Below are 25,006 nucleotides of genomic sequence, written 5' to 3'. Positions count from 1 at the left end.
CAGACTAGTTAACAGGTTAACAGGAGAAAAAGGGGTAATATGATAGAGGTTTATAAACTTTTGAATGGGTGTTATAGGATATCATCTGATGAAATTTTTCTTTATATGGAAAGCAGGGAGAGAACACGGGGGCATCCATGGAAGTTAAGGTTGTTCACAGTCAAGAAAGGGTTAATAGGTAGGTTTTTCTCCCAGAGAGCAGTGAGTGAGTGGAATAGTTTGCCTTTAAGGGTAGTGAGTGCATCTGGCGTGAATGAATTAAAGGGAAGGCATGACATCTGGTTTGGATGATTTATAGCCTTCCTCGATGAATCATTGACTCCCTGGAGGTCTCAGATAATAATAACATAAGTAGTGTATTTCATGTGTATGAGAAAGAAGAGTTGGAAGTAGTGCTGAATAGCATTGAAAGGAAAGAAGATTTACAGTTCAAGTGCTTAATATATTTAGCAACTTTGATGTTAATAAGGCTGCCGGATTGAATGGGATATCACCATGTATATTGCAGGAATATGCAAAAGAGTTGGCAGCCTTAACGTAATTGTTTAATAGAAATTGAGCAACAGGAACAGACATAGAGAAGTGGAAAGAAGGAAAGATAGTGCCACTGCATAAGGAAGAATCTAAGAGTGAAGCCATTAGAAAGAGAGGAGAACAGCATTGGTTTGTTATAGGCAGATCATACTTTGGTAACTTGGTTACATTTTATAATAGGATGACTGGTGTGTTGGACAGAGGAATGCAGATTTATCTGGAATTTGTTAAAGATTTGATTGAGTACCACATGATAAACTACTGTTGAAATGAGCAGGATGAAAGTGGGTAGTCATTTGGTAGCTTTGTTGCAGTAATGGTTGACTGGCATTATAAGTTTGCCAAGTGAGATGGTCTTCATGTCCAATTTCTTTGTTTGGATGACTGAAAAAGCAATAATCAAATCTAAACATTGAGTTTAGATGAGTTTTGTCTGGAGGTGCAGTGTCCTAAAAAGGAAGGTGATGAGCGGGTACTACAGAGTTCTGTTTTTTTTTTGGGGGGTGGGGATCACTGTTGTTTAACTTGTATATCAATATAGTTCACAGTGTGAAAGGAGATATTCAGTTGTTTGCTGATGGTCTGATATGTTGTTACAAGAAGGTTTAAATAGGGATGTCATTTCATTTCAATGTTGCTAAGTGTAGAGGTTTAGCACATTGGAGTATCTTTGCTTCAGGAGGCAAGATATCTAGAGATCTCGGTGGACAGGAAACTGAAGTTCAGGGGACACATTGTGAAAGGATTACCCAGAAAATTGCTGCTAACATTGATATGTACAGATAAGGAGGCAGTACTATATATGGCACTAATTAGGCCTCATTTAGATTTCTTTAGAATTCTATGCACAGATCTAATCACTTGGCAGTTAGCAATGAGAAAACGGGGAGTGTGCAGAGGTAAATGACTAAGAATGTCTCGGGCCTCGGAAATATTGAGTATGAGGACAGATTGTAGAAATGTGGTATTCAGAGCATGGCAGGTAGGAGTGATGGTGATATGACTAAAGCCTATAAGTTGGTGAGAGAAGCCTACAGAGGAATTATTGCATAGGATAATGGATGATGCAAAGATTTCATCCCTGAAAACTACAAATGTCATGTAAGGAAATGAAAAGGAGTTTTTTTCCCTTAACGGGTGGTGAATGATTGAAATGCATTGCCAAAGTGGGTGTTGAGTGCTCCAACATTGAATGTATATTCAACAGTGAATGTAAATATTCAGCCTCCTGCGATGAGTCCTTGGACTCTATGGAGGCATAGACACATACTAAAAAATACTAAATTCTAATCCTTGATTCTCCAAGAAGTGCAAGGACAAACAGAAAGAAGAACTGGACGTATCACAGTTGCCCTCACTGCAGTCTTCATTTTTTGTTTTGTAACAAAACCTGAAATAGCTGCAAGCAAATTATCAGCATATCCAAAACTGATTTTGGAAGATCTAAAAGCAGGAACTCATCATGTACAAAGAAACATGCTTTACATCAAAGCTAAGGCCATAACTTTGTCTAACCATGGTTACATTGCATCATGATGCACAGAGAAAGCAATCTCTTGGCTTCTTATCTCTACTCCAATTCTTGTATTATATGATTTTAATAAATGTCCTCTTACCATTCCATACACACAACATTCAATATCCCCTTTGATTTTTCCACAAAAAGAGATTCAGAAGAATCATCCAAGATGGATATCAAAAAGTCTTGTTATTTATATAAGGTCTGTGCTCCATAGTATTCCTGTTCTTCATTGCCTTTTTATTCTCTCTCTCTCTCTCTCTCTCCTTGCCTGGAAGTTAGCCTACATTCAACCCATTGCCGAGAAAGATAAGACATCTTTGCTGTATAATTAATATCTAGTTTTATTCACTTGCTCCATTTCTCAAGTAATGGAGAAACCCATTACAATTGCTATAATACTTTGAAGCTGTCCATCTAATAAATGATTAACAGTGTGGAGTTGGGCACTGTTGATCAACAGATCTTAAGTTTTTCAACTGTGGACAGATGCATGAAAAATTTTTGGGAATCTCAAGTAGTTGTCTGCAATATCTCTAAGACATTTGATCAGGTTTGGCCCACACAGGCTTGTTAAATATGCTTCGATTTTCTTATCTTGTTTTGTCTGGATGCATGTTATGTGTCACAGCAGATGAATTCTTCTCACACTTTGCAACTATCGGTGTTTCAAAAGGGTATGTTCATTCACTTAATCTCCTTCCTTTATCAATAACTTTTATCGACTGCAAATCCGTTACTGATGACAGTATCCTGTACTGAACCTTGCACTTCATAAATTGCCAAAACTTTCAGTATATGAACTTTTACCACACTAAATTCTTATTTCTATACCATTTTTCAATGGGATTCTGATAATTTTGTTAATTTCAATGCTAGTAAACCTCAAACTTTATTTTTTTCAAAAAATAACATTTTTACTGTCTCATCTTATACCCAAATATCTTGAAAGATGAGATTTTCTTATTGGAATATTCTCTTTCTATCATTTGGCATAAACATATTACAAATATCTTCAGCATCCAAAAAAAATAGGTTTTCTCTTTTGCCCAAAGCATTACTTTGTCTCTAAACAATTGCTAATTCAATATAAATCACATATCCTGACCATGGAATACTGTTCTTGCATTTGAGGTGGTGCCTGTAAGAGCTCTTTAAAAATACTTGTCTCAGTAAAGAAAGAGCAGTTGGGTTGATTAACTACCGTCTCTCTCATTAGTTCACTCCATTCAGTTTTAGAGACATTTGGTTTCTGCTACTTGTATATAGTTCTGTGGATACTGTTCATATGAACTGGCATTAATAATTTCTTCCTCTCCTTTTGTACAGCAACTATTTCACATCCTTTACATTTTAAATTTAAACTGACTGAACAAATTTCTCTTTTTTTTTTTTTTTGCATAATTCTGTTGCTTTTTGGAAGATTCGTCTCTCCAAAGATTGCAGTCTCGAGTTGATCTTTAATTCTAATGTTAGCAAGGTTCTTCTTTCTTTCTTTCTTACCTTTGTGCTCATCCACAATACTAATATAATATAGATTGAACAACCCTTCCTTAATGAGATTACCATAAAAAAAATAATTTGTGAAATATGGTTTCTAAGAAAACATTCAAAAATCATCTGAATGACTTTGAAAACTAATAACATGAATTATATAGAAAGAGCAGATATTAAAGATCCAACATTATTTCAAAGCTGAGTGTATGTGGAAACTAAGAGTTTCGTAATTTGACTAGAAAGCTTATGAAAATATAATCCTCGACATCGGAGTTGCCTTAGCTTGCACTACTTAAATAACACGACTGCTGCCCAAGCATCCGTATATTCACCTTTTATTAGTATATTTGATAACGGTTTCACTGTCCTAATGGTTGTTTCAAACTAGATGGTTCTCTTCAGAAACTTTAAGAGAGCAAAAATTCATTCACTACTAAAGCAATCCATTGCCAAAGAAATTTATTTTTCATAAGTGAATTCTCAGTCAATGTGTAAAAGTAATTAATAAAGAAATGACTTCAGTTTGGTGCCATAAATTATATAGAAATAGTGGATATTTAAAGATCCAACATTATTTCATAACCAAATGTATTTCAACTATGAAAGTTTCATAATTTGATCAGAGCTTATGAGAATATGAAAAAAAAAAGTGGTATCTTATGTGCATTTTCATTGTTAATGGAAGGTTCTTCCAAACTCATTTGTATTGTATGCCACAGTACAAATGAGTTTGGAATGAAAACATGACATTCTTTGTCAAGAAACATTTTTAAATTCTAGCAATTAGTGAGAAAAGTGAGGCTTGTACTTTTTCCTGGAATTCCCAAGGCAAAGCTAATTATAGTTCGCCCACTGATTAGAGATCCTTCGACACTTCTGCGCATCTGAGAAAAAGGAGAATCCATTCCGATAATAGGGTAATCAGTCCGTATTGTGGGATGAGTTGTTTATTATTACCGGTCGGAAAATTAACTTCTCTTTTATGATTATTGTAGTTAACTATGTTGCTTGTATAACACTTGGAAAATTTTACCTATAAAGCACGTGATTTCGCGTGTTGGCGACCAATTCGGATGTCCTTCATTTCTTTCTCCCCTTCAGCATGAATCGACTATTCTTGGAAAGACGCGAAGCATGGACCTACAAACGGTGGGCGAACTATACCTAGCTTTTTATTGTATATATATAAAAGTAGTTACTGCAATTTACAAGCCTTTGCCACAACAAAAACAGTTTGGAATTTTTTTTCACTTGGTTATACTATAAATTAAAGATGTCAAGAAATATTCTTGGTTTAATCCTTTATCCAAGTTTAAGTGAATGAAAATTTGCACATGAAGTAACATCACAACTGGGCTACTTGTATGTAGACGCTAATGATTTCACATTAATTGCATTAGTATTCCATAATGCAGTGCACATATCCTTACGGATATGTATAATGCTATGCATTATGGGAAGGGCCACTAGAAAAACTTTCAAACATCTTCCTCTAATCCAAAGTATTTTAGTGATAAGGTGCGACACCTTTTGACTACGTGCATATGGAAATATGACTTCTGCAATACTTCAACCTTAGATTCACTTCTAGGTCTGACTCCCATTGATGAGACCTCAATAAAGGTCAAAACCAGTCTAGGTAGAAACCCTTCCCATAATGCATAGCATTATACATGTCCATAAGGATATGTGCTTTGCATCGTGGAATACTAAGGCAATTAATGTGAAATCATTAGTCTCTGTATACAAGTAGCCCACTCGTAATGTTACGTCACGTGCAAATTTTTATTTGCTTACACTTGAATAAAGGATTAAACCAAGAATATAATCTTGGCATCTTTAATTTACAAAAGAAAAAGCACTTTTCATAGTAGATCAAGAGTAGTCAAAGTTAGTATAGTGTTGAATAATGTGCTTGTACATTCTCGATTACATAATCATAGTTTTAATAAATACATCACAGATATTGGTGTATATGTATAAAATAGGTTTTGTTATATGATAAATGTTTTTTTTTGACCAATATATATTACATACAATGACAGAAAAATTTGGTTTAATAGGTTGGAGATTTTGATACAAACTATTAGCCTACTAGTTTCGCCACATTAACTGGTGGCCTCTTCTGGGCTTCTACACATAACAGCTTAAAAACAAAAATGAGCTTAAGTTACGAATTAATACATAACTGAAAGACGAAAACTTAAGCTCATTTTTGTTTTTAAGCTGTTATGTGTAGATTTATCTGCTCAGAAGCCACCAGTTAACGTGATGAAACTAGTAGCGCAATAGTTTGCATCAAAATCTCCGACCTATTAAACCCAATTTTTCTTCATCTTAGGTTTTGTTATAAGTCATTGGTATGCATAATTTTTTATAGGAAGAAAAACTGGGAGTGATATCTGAAAAATCTTTACCAGGTAGACCAGTTGATATAAAACAAGAAGAACCAGAAGTAAAACAAGAGGTTGATGCAGGTAATATAGAAAAAAAAAAATCCATTTTGTGTGTATGCGTGTGTGTTCTAATGTATTATGAGTAAATGCAAGTGGATACATCTACGATGGTCCTAGGATAGTGGGAGTTTTGATATTTTGGCTTTGCCCATTTTATTCTGTATCTGAAGCACCACTCAACACTACAAAGCTATGAACAGCAGAACATATATATTGCTAATAGTCAAGTCAGCCTAAATAAGAAAACATAACTACTATAAAGTACTAAAAACTACTATACTATAAAAACCACACCCCAACTCAACATCACCAGAGTTAAAGATCGGTGCTATCAACATAAGAAGCCTGAATGGCAAAGAAATGTAGCTAGCTGAAGAATTAGATAAGTACCAGATCGACATAATTGGGGTGACTGAAACAAAAAAGACAAAAACTGGTGAGATCTTTCTGAGCAATAAATACAAAATGTTATGTTCAGGCAATGACAATCAAGGAAAAGAAGGAGTAGCCATAGTATTCAACACTAAATACGAGGCTAATCTTCTTGAATGGCAGGCAGTCTCAAGTAGAGTGATGTGGGCAAATATGAGAATGGGAACTGGACAATTAGACTTATTTGTGCCTATGGTCCCACAGAAGGTTCTACTAAGGTAAAAGAGGAGGAATTTTTTCATGCTTTTGAGAAAGCAGCTAACACAATGAAAAAAGAAAAGTTGGTCCTTGTTGGGGATCTAAATAGCAGAGTAGGAAATGATTGTCAGACTTACAAAAATATTTTGGGAAAATTTGGAGAAAAGAACAAAGCTAATAATAATGGCAAATACCTATTGGATTTCTGCTCAGGACATGGACTGGTTATTACTAACACCATATTCCAACATAAAAATGTGCACAAATTCACATGGAGAGAAGAGGCAAGGAATAAGAAAAGTCTCATTGACTATGTTATTGTTGATAGTGATGTTTTCTGCCTGGTGCAGGACACCAAAGTGTACAGAGGATTTGAAATTGGAAGTGATCACTATTTAGTCTTGAGCAGGATAAAATTGAATTTCATATTGAAAAGAATAACATGTAAGAAAATTTTAAAGCAAATAAAAGTTGAGCAGTTCTCAGATGGGAACGTTTGCTTTATGCAGATGATGTTATACTTCTAAATAAAGCCAGTACAAGTCTGCAAGATTCCCTGACTAAATTGAATAACTGTTGTAATAGATATGGTATGAAGGTCAGCGACTAAAATACACAAAGATTATGGAAGAAAAAATGAAAGAGTTTGAGAACAGGAACCAAACCTTGGAGATTCAGTGAAAAGCCTTGAAGAAAACACTGATTGATTCAGCCAGAGAGGCATGTGGTGAGGTTGTATGTAAGGATAGAAAAATCAGAACTCCATGGTGGACACAGGAAGTTAAAGAGGCAGTGAAGGAATAGAAGAAAGCATATCAAAAGTTCCTGGCAAATAAGTCAGCTTTTCCTCTTAGAATACAGAGACAAATGTAAGAAAGCTAAACACTGTGTAAAATTAGCTAAACAAAAGTCATGGGTGGTCTTTGACAAGAACATAGAAAATAAATATCAAGAAGGTGGTAAATAATCTGGAGGTTGTTGAAATAGCTTAGAAATGGACAAAAGAGTGTTGTAAGAGGAGTTAGAGATGAAAAAGGTGACATGAAAATGGAAGGAAGAGATATCCTTGAAGTATGGAGTAATTACTTCGAAAATTGCTAAATGAAACAAGCACAGATAGCACAGTGGTAAAAAAAACACTCAACAGGCATACATTCATTAATACATATCCATACTTGAAGTAGAAAAAACCATCAAAGGCCTGAAATGTGGAAAGGCAGCAAGAGTAGATGATATTCGGCCAGAAATGCTGAAGTATGGTGGTATAAAAGTCTTATGGTGGCTGCACTGCATAATTCAGAAAGCCTGGACAGAGGGACGAATTCCCGATGATTAGAGTAGAGCTCTCATAGTATCCATATATAAAAAGGGAAATAAAACTGAATGTGAGAATTACAGAGGCATATCATTTCTGAGTGTTCCTGGTAAGATATATGCAAGTATACTTGAGAAACGGTTGAGAAGAATTGTGGAAGAAAAGCTTGGTGAAGAACAAGCTGGATTCTGGCCAAATAGAGGCTGTCAGGATCAGATCTTCACTTTACGACAAATAGTGGAGAAATCATGGGAATATAACAAAGATCTGTATTTAAGTTTTGTCGATTTGGAAAAGGCATATGAGAAGGTGCCAAGAGAGAAGCTATTCGATACGCTACAGTTATATGGTGTCAATAGAGCATTATATCAAGTAATACTTGGTCTTTATTTGAGTTGCAAGTCAGCAGTTAGAATTGAAAGAAGTACAGGAAGATGGTTTAATATTAAATCTGGTGTGAGACAAGGTTGTACATTATCCCCTCTGTTATTCATTATCTGTATGGATCACATTATGAAGGAGAGTGGTATGAAATCTAATATCAAAATTGGAGATGTTAATCTCAAACTGTTTGCTTTATGCGGATGATGTTATACTTCTAAATAAAGCCAGTACAAGTCTGCAAGATTCCCTGACTAAATTGAATAACTGTTGTAATAGATATGGTATGAAGGTCAGCAATACAAAGACAATGAAAATAGGTAGAATCATTGAAAATGTCAACTGCATTGTGAACAGTGAACCTGTGGAACAAGTAAAACATTTCAGCTACTTAGATACGATTTTTAGTGAAGATGGTAAATTAAATATGGAAATAGACAACAGAATCAACAAAGGTGGTATGGTAGGAAGTCAATTGAATAAATTCATATGGAATGAAAGAGAAATTAACAGAACACTGAATTAGCTGTATACAAGACAGTTTTAACCAGTCTTAACGTATGGATCTGAGAGCTGGCTCAGAAGTAAAACACTTGACCAAAGACTAGAGACCGCAGATATGAGAGTCCTGAGAAAGATTATAGGTGTGAACAGATGGCATCAATGGCAATATCATATTAAAAATGAGGATATGAGGAAAGAACTTGACGTTGTCAGCATCCAGGAATGCGTTAGCAGAGGTATTCTCAGGTGGTATGGTCACTTAAATAGATTGGGCGAGGAAAGATTAGCAAAACAAGTGTTCTCAGCAAGGTTGGCAAGAAGAGAACCCAAAGTAAGACCAAGATTTAGGTGGATTGATATGGTACAAAGTGCCTTGGACAATAGAAATATACGATCTGATAATGTTGGAGTCTTGACAAGTAACAGACTGATTTGGAGGAAAATTGTAGATAGGAAGTTAGTAATGATGTAAATTTTTCATGTAGTACTATCATATTCTCTACACCCAGGGTACATGGCAGGAATATGAAGATGATGATGAACTACTATAAAGATATATTTTAACAGGGTTGTGTAAAATACAGATATTTTGGTTTGTGTATCACAAATCTTCAGTGTAGAATAATGAACAGTAAATTCAAAAATAACAATTTGAATCAATTGCAGTCATGAGGATAACAGGTTGCAAAATATTGCATTATTATAATTCAATAAAAATAATAAATGATACACAGTCACTGGTAATAATTTCCCAAATTTGGTCATGAATAGTCATTCCATCATTTAGGTTTAAAGTTGGAACTATGTGAGCAACCTCAGCTCCTTCTTTGAAGAGGCATTTAAATGTGGATGCTGCTAGCAACTTTGCATCATTCCAACACTAGCGATAGGATCCTTTGCATCATCATCATTCCAAAGGATCCTGTCCTGTTGTTATTTCAAAGCGAGACTCGTGCGTTATCAGTTGAATATGAACTTAATATTCTGAAATGTGCTTTAAAATGAATTGTTCTATTTATCCAAAATAGAATAAGTTGCAGTTACTTCTACTAGTTATCAAGGTAGCAAGAGTGGAAGGATTTTAGAAGATGATGAAAATACTGATTTTGCTGATAGATTTGTAAGATGCAAAATGTTGAAATTTTTTAAGGATATGAGACCCACTCTGAAGTGGCCCTATTATATGAGATAGGAATACTATTGAGGACATCTCTTTGGATTTGGAGAGAAAGTTAATGATTTTGTTAATGATGTTTAGGTTTTGTAGCCTTTGAGAGCAGGATTTTCTTGATGTAGAAGCTTTTTCTGAAGAAATGTTTGTGATGAACAGATGATGTAGGCTCTTGACAACACAGATTCGATTATACCATATTTTTGGGAAGAATGATATACCGATATTTGTATATGAACCGGAAATGACAGTTTTATGATATACTACCAATGTGAGACAGCTGTTTTCTTTTCTCTTGATAAGAACAAGTTCAATTTGATTCTTTTTTCCCAAGATAATTTTGATTCTAAGAAAGTCATTAATATTTTGGAAGGCATTTAGTTCTTGTTCTGTATAGTTCCAAATAGTAATGACATCCATATAATGGATCCACAGTGAAGGTTTGGAATATAGGAAGATATTTTTTCCTCTGAATGTTCTCGATAAAAGTTTGCTAGTCAGACAATAGATAGCCCACGACAGTTCCTTCTGTTAGTATAGGTTTCCATTCCAGATGAAATATCCTGAATTCATAAGAAATTTAGCTAAGAATATCAGCTAGAAGTTCAGAAGGTAATTTTCATGAGTGCCTGAAAGTGGGCTGCAATTTGAATAAATTTATATTGAATAAAGAATAAATTAGCCAAAACACTAATCTAGCAATACTCAAGATGGTGTTCAAACCAGTTTTAAGTTATGGATCTGAGAGTTTGGTTAGAATAAGCACTTGATTAAAGATTAGAGACCACAGATATGAAAATTCTGAGAAGGATTAGGGGAGTGAACATATGGCATCAGTGGCAGAATAATATTAAAAATGAAGACAATAAGAAGGAACATGACATTGTTTGCATTCAAGAATGTGTGAGCAGGGCTAATCTAAGGTGTTAAGGTCACTTAAACAGAATGGGAGAGGAAAGTTTAGCAAAACGTGCTTGATGCCAAGATGGTAAGAAAAATACCCATAGGAGGAGCAAGGTCTAGGTGCATTGGTTCAATCAGAAGTGCTTTAGAAGAGCAAAATATTAGATACAAATATTGGAGTGCTGGCAAGTAATAGACTAATTGGAGGAATATTGTTGATAAGAGATTATTTATAATCTATTCCATAGTGCTATCATAGTAACCTGAACACCACTTGAGTGTACAATCAGGAAATTGATGATGGTGAATGGGACTAGCCTATCAGGGGAATGATAAGTTTGGTCAGAGATGTGTATGTAGGATTTCTTATTGACCAACAGTTGGCTTAAGTGGCATCCAGATTTATGTTGTAGTTCAAAGGAAAAAAAATACCTACCCTAAACCTTCACTTTGGATCTCTTATGTGGACAATATCACTATTTGGAATCTCATCCAAAAGAGCCTTGTCTTCCTGCAAAATAATGACTTGCATTCTCGAATCAAATTTAAACTTGAAAAAAAAAAATAGTGTCAAATGGATCTAGACATTCTGAATAAAAACATCTAGAAAGAGAAGCAGATGGCTCCCTCACCTATCAGTATACTGAAACTTTTCTCTGGTCATTTAAACATTGGTACATCATCTTTTCCAAAAATAAGGTATGCTCAAATCTCTGCATGAAGAGTCTACATCGTTTGTCATCTCTCTCATGTCATTAAAAAAAATTCATCTTGTCACACAACCTATCAGCAATATCGGTTTACTTTTACCATTCTCTTAAAAGATTCATTTCCTTCCTTGTGGTTACCTGGCATTTATCAAATTCCATGTAACTCAACTTCCTGTTTTGGACAGTTGGACTGAACGGCTTTAAAACATATTCCGGAATACCAATCCTATATTTAGTTAGTTACACAGTACAAGTCTAGCCTTGCAGAATATGTGATTAACAACACAGTAATCCTTTGGAATGATGCAAAGTTGCTAACAGCATCCACAAATTCAAACACCTCTTCAAAGAGAAGGCTAATATTCTTCTACATCAGTCTAACCTAAACCTTAGCAGTGAACTGTCTAAAATTTGGGACATTTATTATCAGCCATGTCATTATTTTTTATTTTTATGAGATTCTTATAGCACATTAACTTGACACCTTGTGACTGCACACAGGAAGATAACAATTGTGTATAGCACATAGTTTTAATGTGTTGTTTGAAGTTTTATTTATTCTGCACTGAAGATGGTTTATGATTACACAGACCAAAATATCTGCCTTTTTACACTATCAATTTACTGAAATGTCTTTGTGTTGTATATATTTGCTTATTTAAATGGATTTCCTACAGTTGTCTTTCTATTAAAAAGAAAAATTATCTCAGTGACTAGGGATGTTTCTACTTGACAAATAAGCTGTATGATTACTTCTTGTTATGACTTGATTGTGTGTGAGCTTCGATGGTAACGATATTCATCACTTAGTTTGAAGCCATTATCTTAAAACAAAAAACTGCCATGGTTAATCTTTAGAGCAGGATTCCTAAATTATCTCATCCTCAGCCCACCAACAGTACTAAATGCGCTATTGATTTTCAACATTTTTCTAGGTAGATGGCCATAAAATATCAATACCAATCTGCCAACTGTATGCTGACTTAAGAAAATTGCCAGTAATGGATGTCAACATTTTGCCATAATGTTTCTTCAGTTTGACAGGGAGCTCAGAATTACTGCATGATACATGTATATGATCGTTATGATGCTTTAAAAGCAAACATACGGTAGAATGTGTTCGTGTAGTGTAAAGAATTGGCTCTCACTATAGGGAAGCTGCTGAAAGCTTTGACCAGCAATAACAGCTATTTAGTGGAATCCATTCAAGACATATATAAAACAATACAATTTCCTGAAGTTTTTACAACATCTATCTGTATACCAATTCCAAAGAAACATAATGCACAAAATTGTGAGGATTACAGAACTGTGAGCCTAATATCCCATACATCTAAAATTATTTTAACCATCACTAACAAACAAATTGAAAGAGCCATAAGTGGTGAATTAACTGAACAACAGAAATGCTTCAGAAGAGGAATGGGAACCATTAATGCTATCCTGGAACTAAAAATACTAATGGAAAGATCACTGGAAAGAAATAGGAACATTTACATATGCATCATAGACTTTCAGAAGGCTTTTTACCAGGTAAAACATAATAAAATGTTCAATATATTAAATAAATTAGACATGGAAGATCAGGTACTTAAGATTATAAAAATGATTTACACCAAACAGAAAATGCAGCTGTTTAACTCTGAGACGTCTGAAGTGAAAATAAAAAGAGGAATTAGACAAGGTTGTATCCTTTTACCAAATCTATTTAATTATCTATAGTGAGACAGTGATGAAAAAGATTGAAAAACAAAAAACAGGAATTAGTATCAATGGTATAAAATACAACAATCTTAGATATGCTCATGATACCATTCTAATAGCAGAAAACATTAAATTACTGCAGCTACTAATTGAAGGTAATTTGGACTAGATATTAATGCAAAAAATACCAAATTTATGAAAATCTCAAAAGAAAGCACATCCGAGTCAGAAATATTCATAAACAATATGAAAATTGAACATACAACAGAATACAAATATTTAGGCACCTATTTTAACAGGAACCAAGGATTAATCTTGCCCAAGATCTCTAAAGACACAAGAACTGAATTATAGTGCCAATTATAGAAAATAACAAGTGAAATTGTACGTGCTATGCATGTATTGTAAGTGTTCTGTTTTGTCAAATATAATTGGAATCGGTTGATTTATAGTCTGTAACAGTTTTTAGATTTAAGTGCCTTATATCAGTTATGTGCCCTGAAGATGCCAACAGCCTCAGTTGGTGAAACTAGTTGGTATAACATAGTTGTTCTAAAGAAATACTTGATCAATAAATCCCAATAGAAGTCATTTCTATAGAGGTACCTTATTGGCCTGGTTGGTCAGTGGATAGTGTTCTGTCTAGTAGGCAGTGGATTCACAATTTCATAATCAAATGTGAGACTACTACATTTTTGCATTTTTTGGAAATTATGGAGACAACTACCGTGTTTGAATAAAAACTTGAGTTTAATATTACTAAAATTTTACAATTCGACGTTTCGATCTTTATGTCAAGGTCATCTTCTGGAGCGTACAAATATACACAAGAAACAAGCTATACTACAATCATACTGGTTCGTTAAAGACACTGACTAACCGCTACCACAATTGTTGGCCTGACCTCTGGTGAAAAAAAAAATAAATAAAAAAATAAAAAATAAATAAATAATTTAAAAAAAAAAAATTATACATCAACGCTAAGTCCTATTATTTGTGTTGTCTACTATATACATATATTAACATCATTCCAGCCAGTTGGAGTGGAATGGTTTCTAATACTAGCAGATTGGCTAGAGTCCTGACATGTCGAATCTTTCATATTAGGTTGGCTGAATGTGTGCGATCCAGATCCTTGGAATTTTCATACCATCTTTATTGTTGATATTTGGGTGGTTTATCAGGATTTCGCAGGATTCTTTAAATTTTCTTTCGTACCATGTTTTTGTGCGGTGTAAGGAGCAGGTGCTTTTCCAGTTGATTTGGTGTAAGGTGTTAAGTGCATGGTCTGAGAGGCCTGCTTCACCATAATGGTTATATTTAATGTGTCTAATGTGTTCTTTCTTGCGTATAGGGATTGTCCATCCTGTTTCACCAATGTATGGTAAGTTACAGGTGCAGCGGATGCAATAGACTCCAGGATGTGCTAATGGGAGGAGAGGATCCTTAGAGGAGCTGAATATGGTTTTAAGTTTAGTGGGTGGTTTAAAGGTGGCATTGAGGTTATAATGTTGTAGGATTCTGTTGATTGTTTGTATGGGATGGCTATGGTTTTACTGTAATCCAGATTCGTTTTTGTTGTGGTTTTATAGAGTATTTTATTGACAGTATTTTTGTTATAGCCATTGTTTATGAATGTGTCACTAATGATTTTTAGTTCTTGTTTCAGGGCTTGCTGGTTAGAGCAAATAGTTGTGGCTCTGTTTTTAAGGGTGTTTATGACTCCATATTTTTGTGCTGGGTGGTGGTATGAATTCGCATGTATGTATTAGCCCGTGTGTGTCGGTTTTCGGTAGACCGTGAAGGATAGACTGCCTGAAGGAAGACGTGTAACTAGTGTGTCTAGGAACGGGAGCGAATTTTGGTTTTCGATTTCGATGGTAAATTGTATGCGTTTGTGTTGTTTGTTTAGGTGGCTGAGGAATGTGTTTAGCGTTTGTCGCCCGTGCGGCCAGATCACGAACACATCGTCAACGTATCTGAGCCAGATTATCGTTCGAAGCGTGGCGGAATCAAGAGCCCTTTGCTCAAAGGTTTCCATGTAGAAGTTCGCGATTGGGGGGGATAATGGTGAGCCCATGGCTGTACCTTCCTTTTGTAGGTAGAATTTGTTTTGCCACACGAAGTAACCGGACTTTAGTACATGGGCAAAGAGGGCCATAATGTCGGGCAGAAATTTGTTCTGTAGTAGGAGAATTGTGTCATTGATGGGGACATTAGTGAAAAGGGCAGAAACGTCAAACTGACTAATAAGTCGTCTTTGTCGAGTGTTATGTTTTTGATTTTGTTTATAAAGTGTTGTGTGTTTTTTATGTAGGAGGGGGAATGACCTACCAACTCCTTGAGTGTTGCCGCTAATTTCTTGGCTAGGTGGTAATTGGGACTGTCTATTCCTTCCACTATTGGTCGAAGGGGCACATTTTGTTTGTGTATTTTCGGAACCCCATATATTCTAGGGGGCGGGCGTAGTGGGGTTTGAGTTTTTTAACTGTGTCTGGTGGCCAAGAAGTGACGGACTTCAGTAGTTTTTCTGTTTTGTCCTTTATCCTTTTTGTTGGACTACCTACTGAGATGTCTTGAAAAAAGTTCTACAGAGTTTTGATTATCTAACCAGTAGTGTTTAGCCTTGGTGACATGAGTTTACATTTCAGTGGTAAGATGCATGTGAAAAAAAAAAGTTTTTAAAGGGACTTAATGTGTTACTCAGTGCATTTTTAGACTGACATGAAAAAATACTTGTATAACTTAACACCTGATACCATTATATGGCTGAAAGATTAGACGTCATGAGCAGATCATGTTTTTATAATTTGTGCTTTTTTGTTTACCGTTTTTTTTAGCACAATTTTTCATGACCAAATGTATTTCTGTACCTAACAGGCATGTTCTAAACAGATTATTTTTTACTTTTTAAGTGCACTTAAAAAAATTTACAGTCATCTTAGTTTTTGTTTTGCCCATACAACAGTTATTCTTAGTTGCGTAATGTTATTAGCAACAAGGGAGTCAAAAGTTACTGCTGTATTATGAGAAGTGATCAAGTGTACTTACCTCAGGATTTAAATCCTGTAAAATAAAGAAATATTCTAAATTATACTTTCATTTTGAAATTATAAATAAACTTTCCTGCACAATGAAAAGAATTCTATTGTTGTTTCAAGCATAGTGCTTGTAATGCAGTAAATGTGGTAAACAATGGTGGACTGGAGCAGAAGTTGCTCTGTTTTATTCCCAAGTATGCACAGAAGTGAAAAGAATTATTGAATGTTACCAAGCATTCAGCAGTTTGGAAGGAAGAAAAGGAACACAGCAGGAAAAGACTTCTGGAGTTTGTCTTCAATATGTGAAGGATGCACAGAGATAAGTGAAGATTTTTGTAGCCATTAATCCATATAGGATTCCTTTCGGTTAAACCTGAAAGGAACTTTATTGGTTTCCAGTTCATGTAGGATTGGTCTGGTAAAGTTTGTTTGATTTAGGATTCTCAGTCTTAAAGGCAATTTGATACTTGACATGCTTTAGTAATTTCTTAGAAGTTTTCATATTGAAGGAAAATTTGTTTTCAAGTGATGCAACTGTTGATATGCCTTTAGTAGTTTATTCATTGGAGCCTGCTGTTACTTTCATATAAAAAGTGAACTAAGTTACTGAACTGTTTTGACTGAAAAGATATGTTTTCTTCAGTGTTCTTGTCTTCCATGATTTGAGATGCAAGAGGAATTAGACTTATGTTGCTTGTCATATGAGAGAAATTTTTATGTTAGTCTTTCTTCTGTGGGAATTCAATAAAAAGAAAAGTTTATGTAGGAGACAAAGGACTAATTTTCTTGAAATTATGTCCACAAAGGATAATAACTGTTAGCTTATAAGATTAAAAGGAAGCTGAGTAGAATAAAGTGTTTCATGCGATCTAAAGTCTTGAACTATGTGGCACTTGCATAGTTTAGTTGATTTCATGTTGTATATATTGTGTTATTGTAAATTAAAATGTTATTTTAGTTATAAGGTGTATGAAGACTCATTCTTTTAATGGGTTAATTTAGATGTTTATATGTGATATCCTAAGTAATGAATCTATGTGAATCTATGTATGTACTTGGCAGGGTTGCATGCAAGACAGAAGGTAAAAAAAATACTCCACTGCCCATATACACAGTTCTCAGTGGATGAAATTTGATAAAATATGGAATTTAGGTTGTACATGTGATTCATTATTCGTATTAAAACCACATTTTTTTATTGATAAAACTTTGCAGAATGATTTATACTGGCATTAATAATTCTGCAGTTGACTTGTTGAAGCTTAAAGAATTATTTGAAATCTTTTTTAAAATATGATGAATTATTTCAGTTTTGGTTTCCTTTTGAACAATTTGTAGTGATATAATTAGGCAAAAAAATAAAATAAATAAAATATATACACCAGATGCTACCCAAAGGTATGGGGAATTTGGCCATAAAAAAAAAATGCTTACTCTAATCCCTAGTTTCCACGGTCTTCTTTGAAGTAATCCCCCTTGGGCATGTATACAGAGAACCAAGGAGGTTTTTCCATGATTACTTATATTCCTGAAAGTTCTCAAGTTGTGCTGTTGAGCACCTTCTGTGATTCTGTCTGGATCTCCTCAACCATGCCCTTTTAGCCAGAATCTCATCTTGAGGAACAGGAAAAAGTCACAGTGAGGTCATGCGAATAGGATGAATAAGGAATGACTGTCGTGTTTTTGGAAGCCAGGACCTGTTGAACAATGAGTGGTGGAGAATCATTGTTCTTCCACTTGTCTGAACGTTTGCACCGAATGCTCTCCCTTAGCTGCTTCAAAACCTCAAGTAAAACTTGCTGTTGAGAGTTTGACTAGAGGGAGGAATTCCTTGTGGACAATGCCTTAGATGTCAGGGGGGGGAAATCAACATTGACTTGGCATTGCTGCAAACTTGATGCACTTTTTTTTATTTCAGTGGATTTGGGGACTTCCACACTCTTCCTTAAACATTTGGTGGGTTTCTGTGAGGATGAAGCAAAATTCAATGCAGATTCTTTACTCTTTAAAATTTGCCATTTCAGTTTGAGAGGGAAATCACTGAGCCACTAAAGCATGACATTACAAAAATGTGTAACCCAAGAATGAAGCTTCCCAGTTTGCCAGCTGTTGGCATTCTTATTCATGAAGGGCAGGTACTGCTTGTCTATTATAGTGATGGAAGGTCATATAACCAGTTCATGCACACTATTCAAATTCCCAGAAATTTTGGGTTGTACCTCATATATAGTACATGTAATTTCAATAAAACATAATGGTGTTGCTTAAGGGTTAGCCACCCAACAGGTCATGATGGAATGGCAGATATCTTCTTTTAAGCAACATACATTATATTACATTCTTTAAATTTAGTGATAGGTTATTTGGGGGGGGGGAAGAGGAACATTTTATTATATATGTAAACATTTCACTATATGCATAATATTTTTTATTTTAATAAGTAATTTATTTAGTAACATTGTTACTAAATATATGTACAGCTTATGGTTTCTTCCAAACTGTTTAATTGGTATCAGGTGAATAAAAAAGGTCTGACTTCAATTTTATTACTTTAACTTGAAAAACTTGATGGGAGAAAAAAATATTGAATCTTCCAACTGAGTTTTCATGGCACAAGAACTGTAGTCTTGTTTTTTACAAGTGAAATTGTGCTTTTGTTTTCACCAGGTAGTAGTGCACTCATGCAAATATGTATGCCCAGATAGGAAGTTTGATATAATGAAACGAAAAAAACAACTGTGGATTAGAACAGAATATGTTTAATATTAAAGTTGGCAGTTGAGGGGAGAAATATATTATAAAGGAAAGGGCTTTTTAAGCTAACAAGGTGGAAAAGAAGGAAACAAACAGCTTTCACAGATTAATGGATGAAATTTTTAACTTGAAGTCTGGATAAAATTGCTAATAAGGATTATATAGATTTTCCAAAAATCACGGACAGTTCCTTTTAGTACATTCAGCAGCAAACTTGTTTCAGTAAAATGTTTTAAACACAGAAGAGATGAATCTTTTTTTTTTGTGCTTAAAGGATAATGGAGTTTCCAGAAGGGGAAAATGAGAGTACATTAAAATTATCTTTGTTATATTTCCAAGAAAACAGAAAAAGGAACTGAGATATGTTAAAGAAGTATGTTCTTATTTAAGAAATGCTGTGTATGTTATTTTTGTAATTTCAAGTGGGGGGAGGGGAAATAGGTATGACTTGAGCAAAGAAGAAACAGTGATTAAGTTTGAAGTTAACTGGTTTGAGATTTGAGATGTTTCCCATCATATACACAGTATATGATGAGAAACATCTGTATATGAGAAATCTCATTAAACATCTGTATAATGAGAGTATATGATGATGTGATTTTGAAGAGAAGAAATAAGAAGAATTTTTGTGTGATTTACGCTTTGCTGGCCATTTCTCTTTATGTTAAAAGTTTTATTTATAATGCGAATTTGTATATAGTACTTGTGACACAAATATTTTACATGCATACTGTTACACCCATGTAATACCATAATTTATATATCAGTATTATTTGTAAATAAAAATATTAATTTTGATAAATCAAGTAGATATTAATTAAATTCTGCATTATTTCAAAGCCGAATGTAGAAACTATGAAAGTTTCGTACGAAATTTGACCAGACAGCTTACGGGAGTATACTTGCCGGCATTTACGACCTAGCCTTCGATTGGTCCATTTTGATAAGGTTTCACTGGCCTTCGAAGGTCAATGAACAATGAAACCTTATCAAAATGGGCCAATAGAAGGGGGGTTGGGCAAGCAATCATGTTTATCTATAAGTTCCGCACTAGAGCAAATCATAAATGCCAGCTAGTGTATTCCTGTAAGCTCTATGGTGAAATTTCATATGAAACTTTTATAGTTTCTACATTCAGCTTTGAAATAATGCTGGATTTAATATCCACTTGATTTATATAATTTTGCATCACTGAACTGAAGCCTTTTGGGCTCTTTATTTTAATAAATATTAATTTTGAATTTGTCTCTCACTCAGTTGGTTCAGTTTTTTAGTTAATGTGTTTTTATAACAATACCCCAGTTATGAATCTATCTGAACCCTATGGAGGTTGCGGGTGAAAAAATTGCAGTTTAGGTCGTGTATCCAAGAGATACATTCATTACTACTATGTGCTGAAATGCAATAAAACTTTAAAAAAAAACACTGCAAATATAATACATGATGGTCTATTTATTTTCATTTACAATCTAGAAATTATTGAAAAAAAAACAATACTGTTGTACTGACATCGGAGTTCACAGTATCTCTCAGATACAATTTATTATCAAATATCACTTTCGCATTCGACTCTATCATTCATATCACAAATGTTTACATAACATGTGTTAAACTAAACTGATGGCATAAACAGTGCAGAATATCACTCATAATATATGTATGTACAGCTAGTCATGATCTCCAAGCTATAACTGCATGTGTATAAGAATATATTAAAACTCATGTTAGAGGTTTAATGGAATATTAACAGCACTGAGAAAGGATTAAAACTAATTTTAATACTTCCAATATTTCATCTCTCTCATTCGGGGATTACAAAAACTTTTTGTAATAACACACAAATACAATACAAAGTGAAACTAAAGTCCTATTTAGGTGGTGCGCCCTCTATGGGCATTTGCAGGTGGCCTGGGATGTAAAGCGTGTTCTCTGATAATTAAAGTTTCCCAAATTTTGTGGAGTTTAATGCAACCATATTTGTTTAAATTAGGTTGATTCCTGAGTGCAGATGCAGATTCAAAGAATAGTCTTTCTTTTTTGAATTTACTTTGATGGAGCATGGTAGTTTTTTCCCAGGAGATCCTGTGGGATGTATCCAAAACATGGTCTGCAAGGCCAGATTGACCATAATTGTGTTTGCAGATGTGTAAGAACTGTGTTCTTCTAACCGGATGGATGCTGACCTGCCTGTTTGTCCGAAGTAGGCAAGTTTACAGGAACACGGTACTCTATATACACCAGGCACTGAAAGAGGAGGGAGCTGGTCTTTAGTGGAGTGGATAAGGGTAGCAAGTTTACGGTGGGGCTTAAAAGCTCTATGGAGGTTGTACTTTTTTAATGATCTGGCTATTTTTTCTGAAGTACCACGGATGTAAGGAATGGTGATGGCATTTCTGAAGAGATGGTCGGGGAATGGGAAAGGACTTGATTATTTTTTTTAATTCTGTAGTCATTATAGCCATTGGAAAGGAAGGTGTTGTGTATGTGTTTGAGTTTGGTTGAAAGGGCAGTTTTACTGGAACAAAGATTGTGGGCCCTATTGGTCAGAGTTTTAATAATGCCATTTGCTGGGATGGGTGGTGGTGGGAGAGTTTGTGAATGTATCTGCCTGTATGAGTAGGTTTTCTATATACAGAGAAAGAAAGGTTACCATTAGGAAGGCGTGTTACTAAAGTGTCCAGGAAAAGAGCTCTAAGATATCAGAAGGAAAAATGTTATTTAAGAGTGTTAAGGTGTATTAGGGGAATATTTGTAAACAAAGAGATGATGTCAAAGCTGACCAATATATCTGTATTATTTAAAGTAAGATTTTCAATTAAGTTTTTAAAATGGGTGAAGTTTTTTTACATAAGATGAGGTGAGATCAGTGAGGGGGGGGGTCAAAGAATTAGCTAGCTGCTTTGATAATTTGTAGGAAGGTGCATTGGTGGCATCTACTATAGGTCTTAGGGGAGAATTAGGTTTGTGGATTTTGGGTAAACCGTATATATATATATAAATATAAACCGGGGGGGGGGGGGATGAGAACAGAATGGTTTGAATTTTTTTGTAATGTCAGGAGGCCAGCAAGAAACTTTTTAAGTAGTGTTTTTTAACTTGAGTTTTTGTGGAATTGTGTTCTAGTGGTATGTAGGTAGCGCGATCATGGAGAATAATATCCATTTTCTGATTATATTCTGAGGCGTTGAGAACGACAGTGACATTATCCTTATCAGCTCTGGTGATGACAATACTTTTTTCTTTCCGTAATTTTTTGAGTGCAGAGAGTTGACTGGAAGATAAATTAACTTTAGGAGGTGAAGAATGGGAGAGAATGTTAGCTACATCAAGTCTGATGTTATTGGCTGTTTCTGGAGCTAAGTGACAGATTCCGCGTTCAATGTTGTACATAATATCCAATACCGGAACTTCAATAGGTGCGACGGCAAAATTGTGTCCGAGGCTTAGGGCACTAACGGCATCTTCGCTAAGTCTTTTAGAAGATATGTTGCCTAATGTATGGAGTGGTTGAACTTCAGGTAGTGGTTTAGATTTGCAAAGGTTATTGAACTTTTTGATGTGCTTATTTTTTATTTTTATGGAATTATTTTTGAGAGGAAGCTTCTGAGATGCTAAGGAGAATAGGTCAAAGTTCAGGATTGAGTATAGCAGAGAGCTCTGTCTGTAATGAGACAATGGCGTTGTGGTGAGGCTGGCGCGAGTTTCAGTAATCTGCTCTCGTAATAGTGCCAGACTAGCACATTTATATATCCAGAGGGCTTTATTATTAGATTTATATTTGGTTTTAAGCCTAGCACTGTTAGGAATAACTCTTGAATCCCGACATATCTTTAAAAAGGCCAGCCGATTTAATACCCTCGATAAACGTAGTTTCGACTTATCGTATTGTTTTGCTTTGCATGCTATTTCATCACCATGAATGATCAGAATATGTGTGTTGAGCCTTAAGTGCTGTGAAGAATTCATGTTAGAGGTTTAATGGAATATTAACAGCACTGAGAAAGGATTAAAACTAATTTTAATACTTCCAATATTTCATCTCCGTCACAGTGACATCTTCGGGGATTACAAAAACATTTTGTAACAACACACACAAATACAATATATTAGAACAATTTGTATCTGTCAGATCAGCCGCAACCTCCGCAGGGTTAACTGGAGAAAGAAAACCTAGTTAATAATCTTCTTAACATACAAGCAAAATTGTACAGTCACTAACAAGATTGGTTATAAATTTAAGGTTTAATTTTACATAAGAAACTCAGTGAGAAAAATATAAGAAACCTTTTATTTTTTATTTTTTTTTGCTTTATATATATATATACATATATATATATTATATATTTAGGTATTGCCTTAATTATGGCCACTGGTTCAGGAGAACATGTGTTGGGAGTATGAATTCTCCAAACATATAATTTAACACTTATCAATGGAAAATATAATAATGAAAGTATCATTAGATGCATGTGATCATTAGATGCTTATTATAGTTTAGGTTTCAAGGCAAAGCAGACTTTCATATGGTTCAATAATCGCAATTATGCGCAGTTGAAGAAAATAATTGAAAAATATTATAAAAAGCATCAACTTAGACCAAATCTCTGGCAAGTTTATTCTTATGTGCAAACTCAGAGTGAAACTGTGTCAGACTTTTGTGATAAGTTGATTAATTTGGTCCAGGCTTCTGCAATTCAAGGAGGAGGAGATGCTAAATTTATTGAAAAAATTATAGGCAGTCCTCACTTTGCACAGTAGTGTGGCAACTGTAAAAATGACTGTGCAAGCTGAAATTATGCAAAGCAATCTTAATAATCAATGGGCAAAATTACAATTGTTCTACGACATTTAAAAATTTCTGTCAAAGCATTTTAAAAAACTTAGCGTTGGTTATAAATATATAGGGAAATGAAAAAAAAATAGTAAAACTAATATTCATTTAATACATTGTAATTTTGTGCATTAGAAATATTGAGAATTAAAGCATTTTTATTCTGCTCTAGCGACCAAACATCAAACTTTTTCATGCCACTTCAGGCTATCAGTAAGCAGGGTGATGGTTCACATCACATGATGAAATTCATCTCCCACCTAAAGACAATTGCAAACATTTATACCCACTGCAGGATTCTTACCTGTAGCTTGTTGGTTGGAGAGCAGATACCTAATCACTTGGACAACCAGGCCAACAAACTGCTCAAGAAAGTCATGAAGTTACCTGCCATACTGGACTGGATGTATATATGTACATAATTACATGGATGCTTAGCCATTGAAGTTAATATAGCCTTTGGATATTATAGAAAAAAAATTATATGGATACAAAGTGCATATTTTTGATATATTTGATCCATGTGACTAGTTGGATGGTTAAATAAGGCAAAACTCAGGCTAAAAACTCCAAAATGTGAATTTTTCTTGAGTGATCATCTTATTTCACAAGAAGGAATAAAATCTGCCCCAGATAATCTTTGAGCTATCTCTTCTTTTTCTATTCAAAGGATTGTTAAACAAGTAAAGCACTTTGTAGGAATGTTAGAAATAAACTTTAAAATAAATAAAAACTAAAAATTTATTTGTAATTGTTCTCTTTATTTGAATATACGTAGGCTGTTCAGTAAGTAATAAGACTATATTTATACAGAAAACAGATTACCTTTAATTGTCATCATTTACATGGTCTTTTTTGAAGTAACTACCGTGAGACGCGATGCATTTGTCCCAACGTTGTGTCCACTTCTTAAACACATGTGAAAGTCCGTTTTTCGAGAGTTCTTTTAAAACCGCCTCCGCAGCTTTTACACATGCTTTGTTACTTTCGAAATGGCGGCCTCTTAGTGGTTTCTTGAGCTGAGGAAACAGCCAGAAATCGCATGGTGCGAGATCA

The 25,006-nt window shown here is 34.5% G+C and overlaps 1 protein-coding gene across 3 annotated transcripts in view; it reads left to right on the top strand.

Annotated features, from left to right (window-relative positions):
• Nucleotides 1-25,006, top strand: part of LOC150102179 (heterogeneous nuclear ribonucleoprotein U-like protein 1) — a 323,967-nt gene that overhangs the window by 41,968 nt on the left and 256,993 nt on the right. For 2 of the 3 annotated variants that reach the window (XM_090399724.1, XM_090399723.1), the window contains exon 3: nucleotides 5,931-6,027. In XM_090399724.1, the coding sequence (XP_090255850.1) occupies nucleotides 5,931-6,027 (97 nt within the window). Of the gene's footprint in view, nucleotides 1-5,930; nucleotides 6,028-25,006 lie in introns of those variants that run through there. The other variant, XM_090399727.1, reaches the window with a different exon arrangement.

Source organism: Typopeltis vanoorti, chromosome 10 (genome assembly GCF_054136105.1).
Source record: "Typopeltis vanoorti isolate ZY-2024b chromosome 10, IOZ_Tvanoo_1.0, whole genome shotgun sequence".
Lineage (NCBI taxonomy): Eukaryota > Metazoa > Arthropoda > Arachnida > Uropygi > Thelyphonidae > Typopeltis > Typopeltis vanoorti.
Note: the sequence above shows the minus strand (reverse complement) of the source record. Positions and strands in the feature narration are given on the sequence as shown.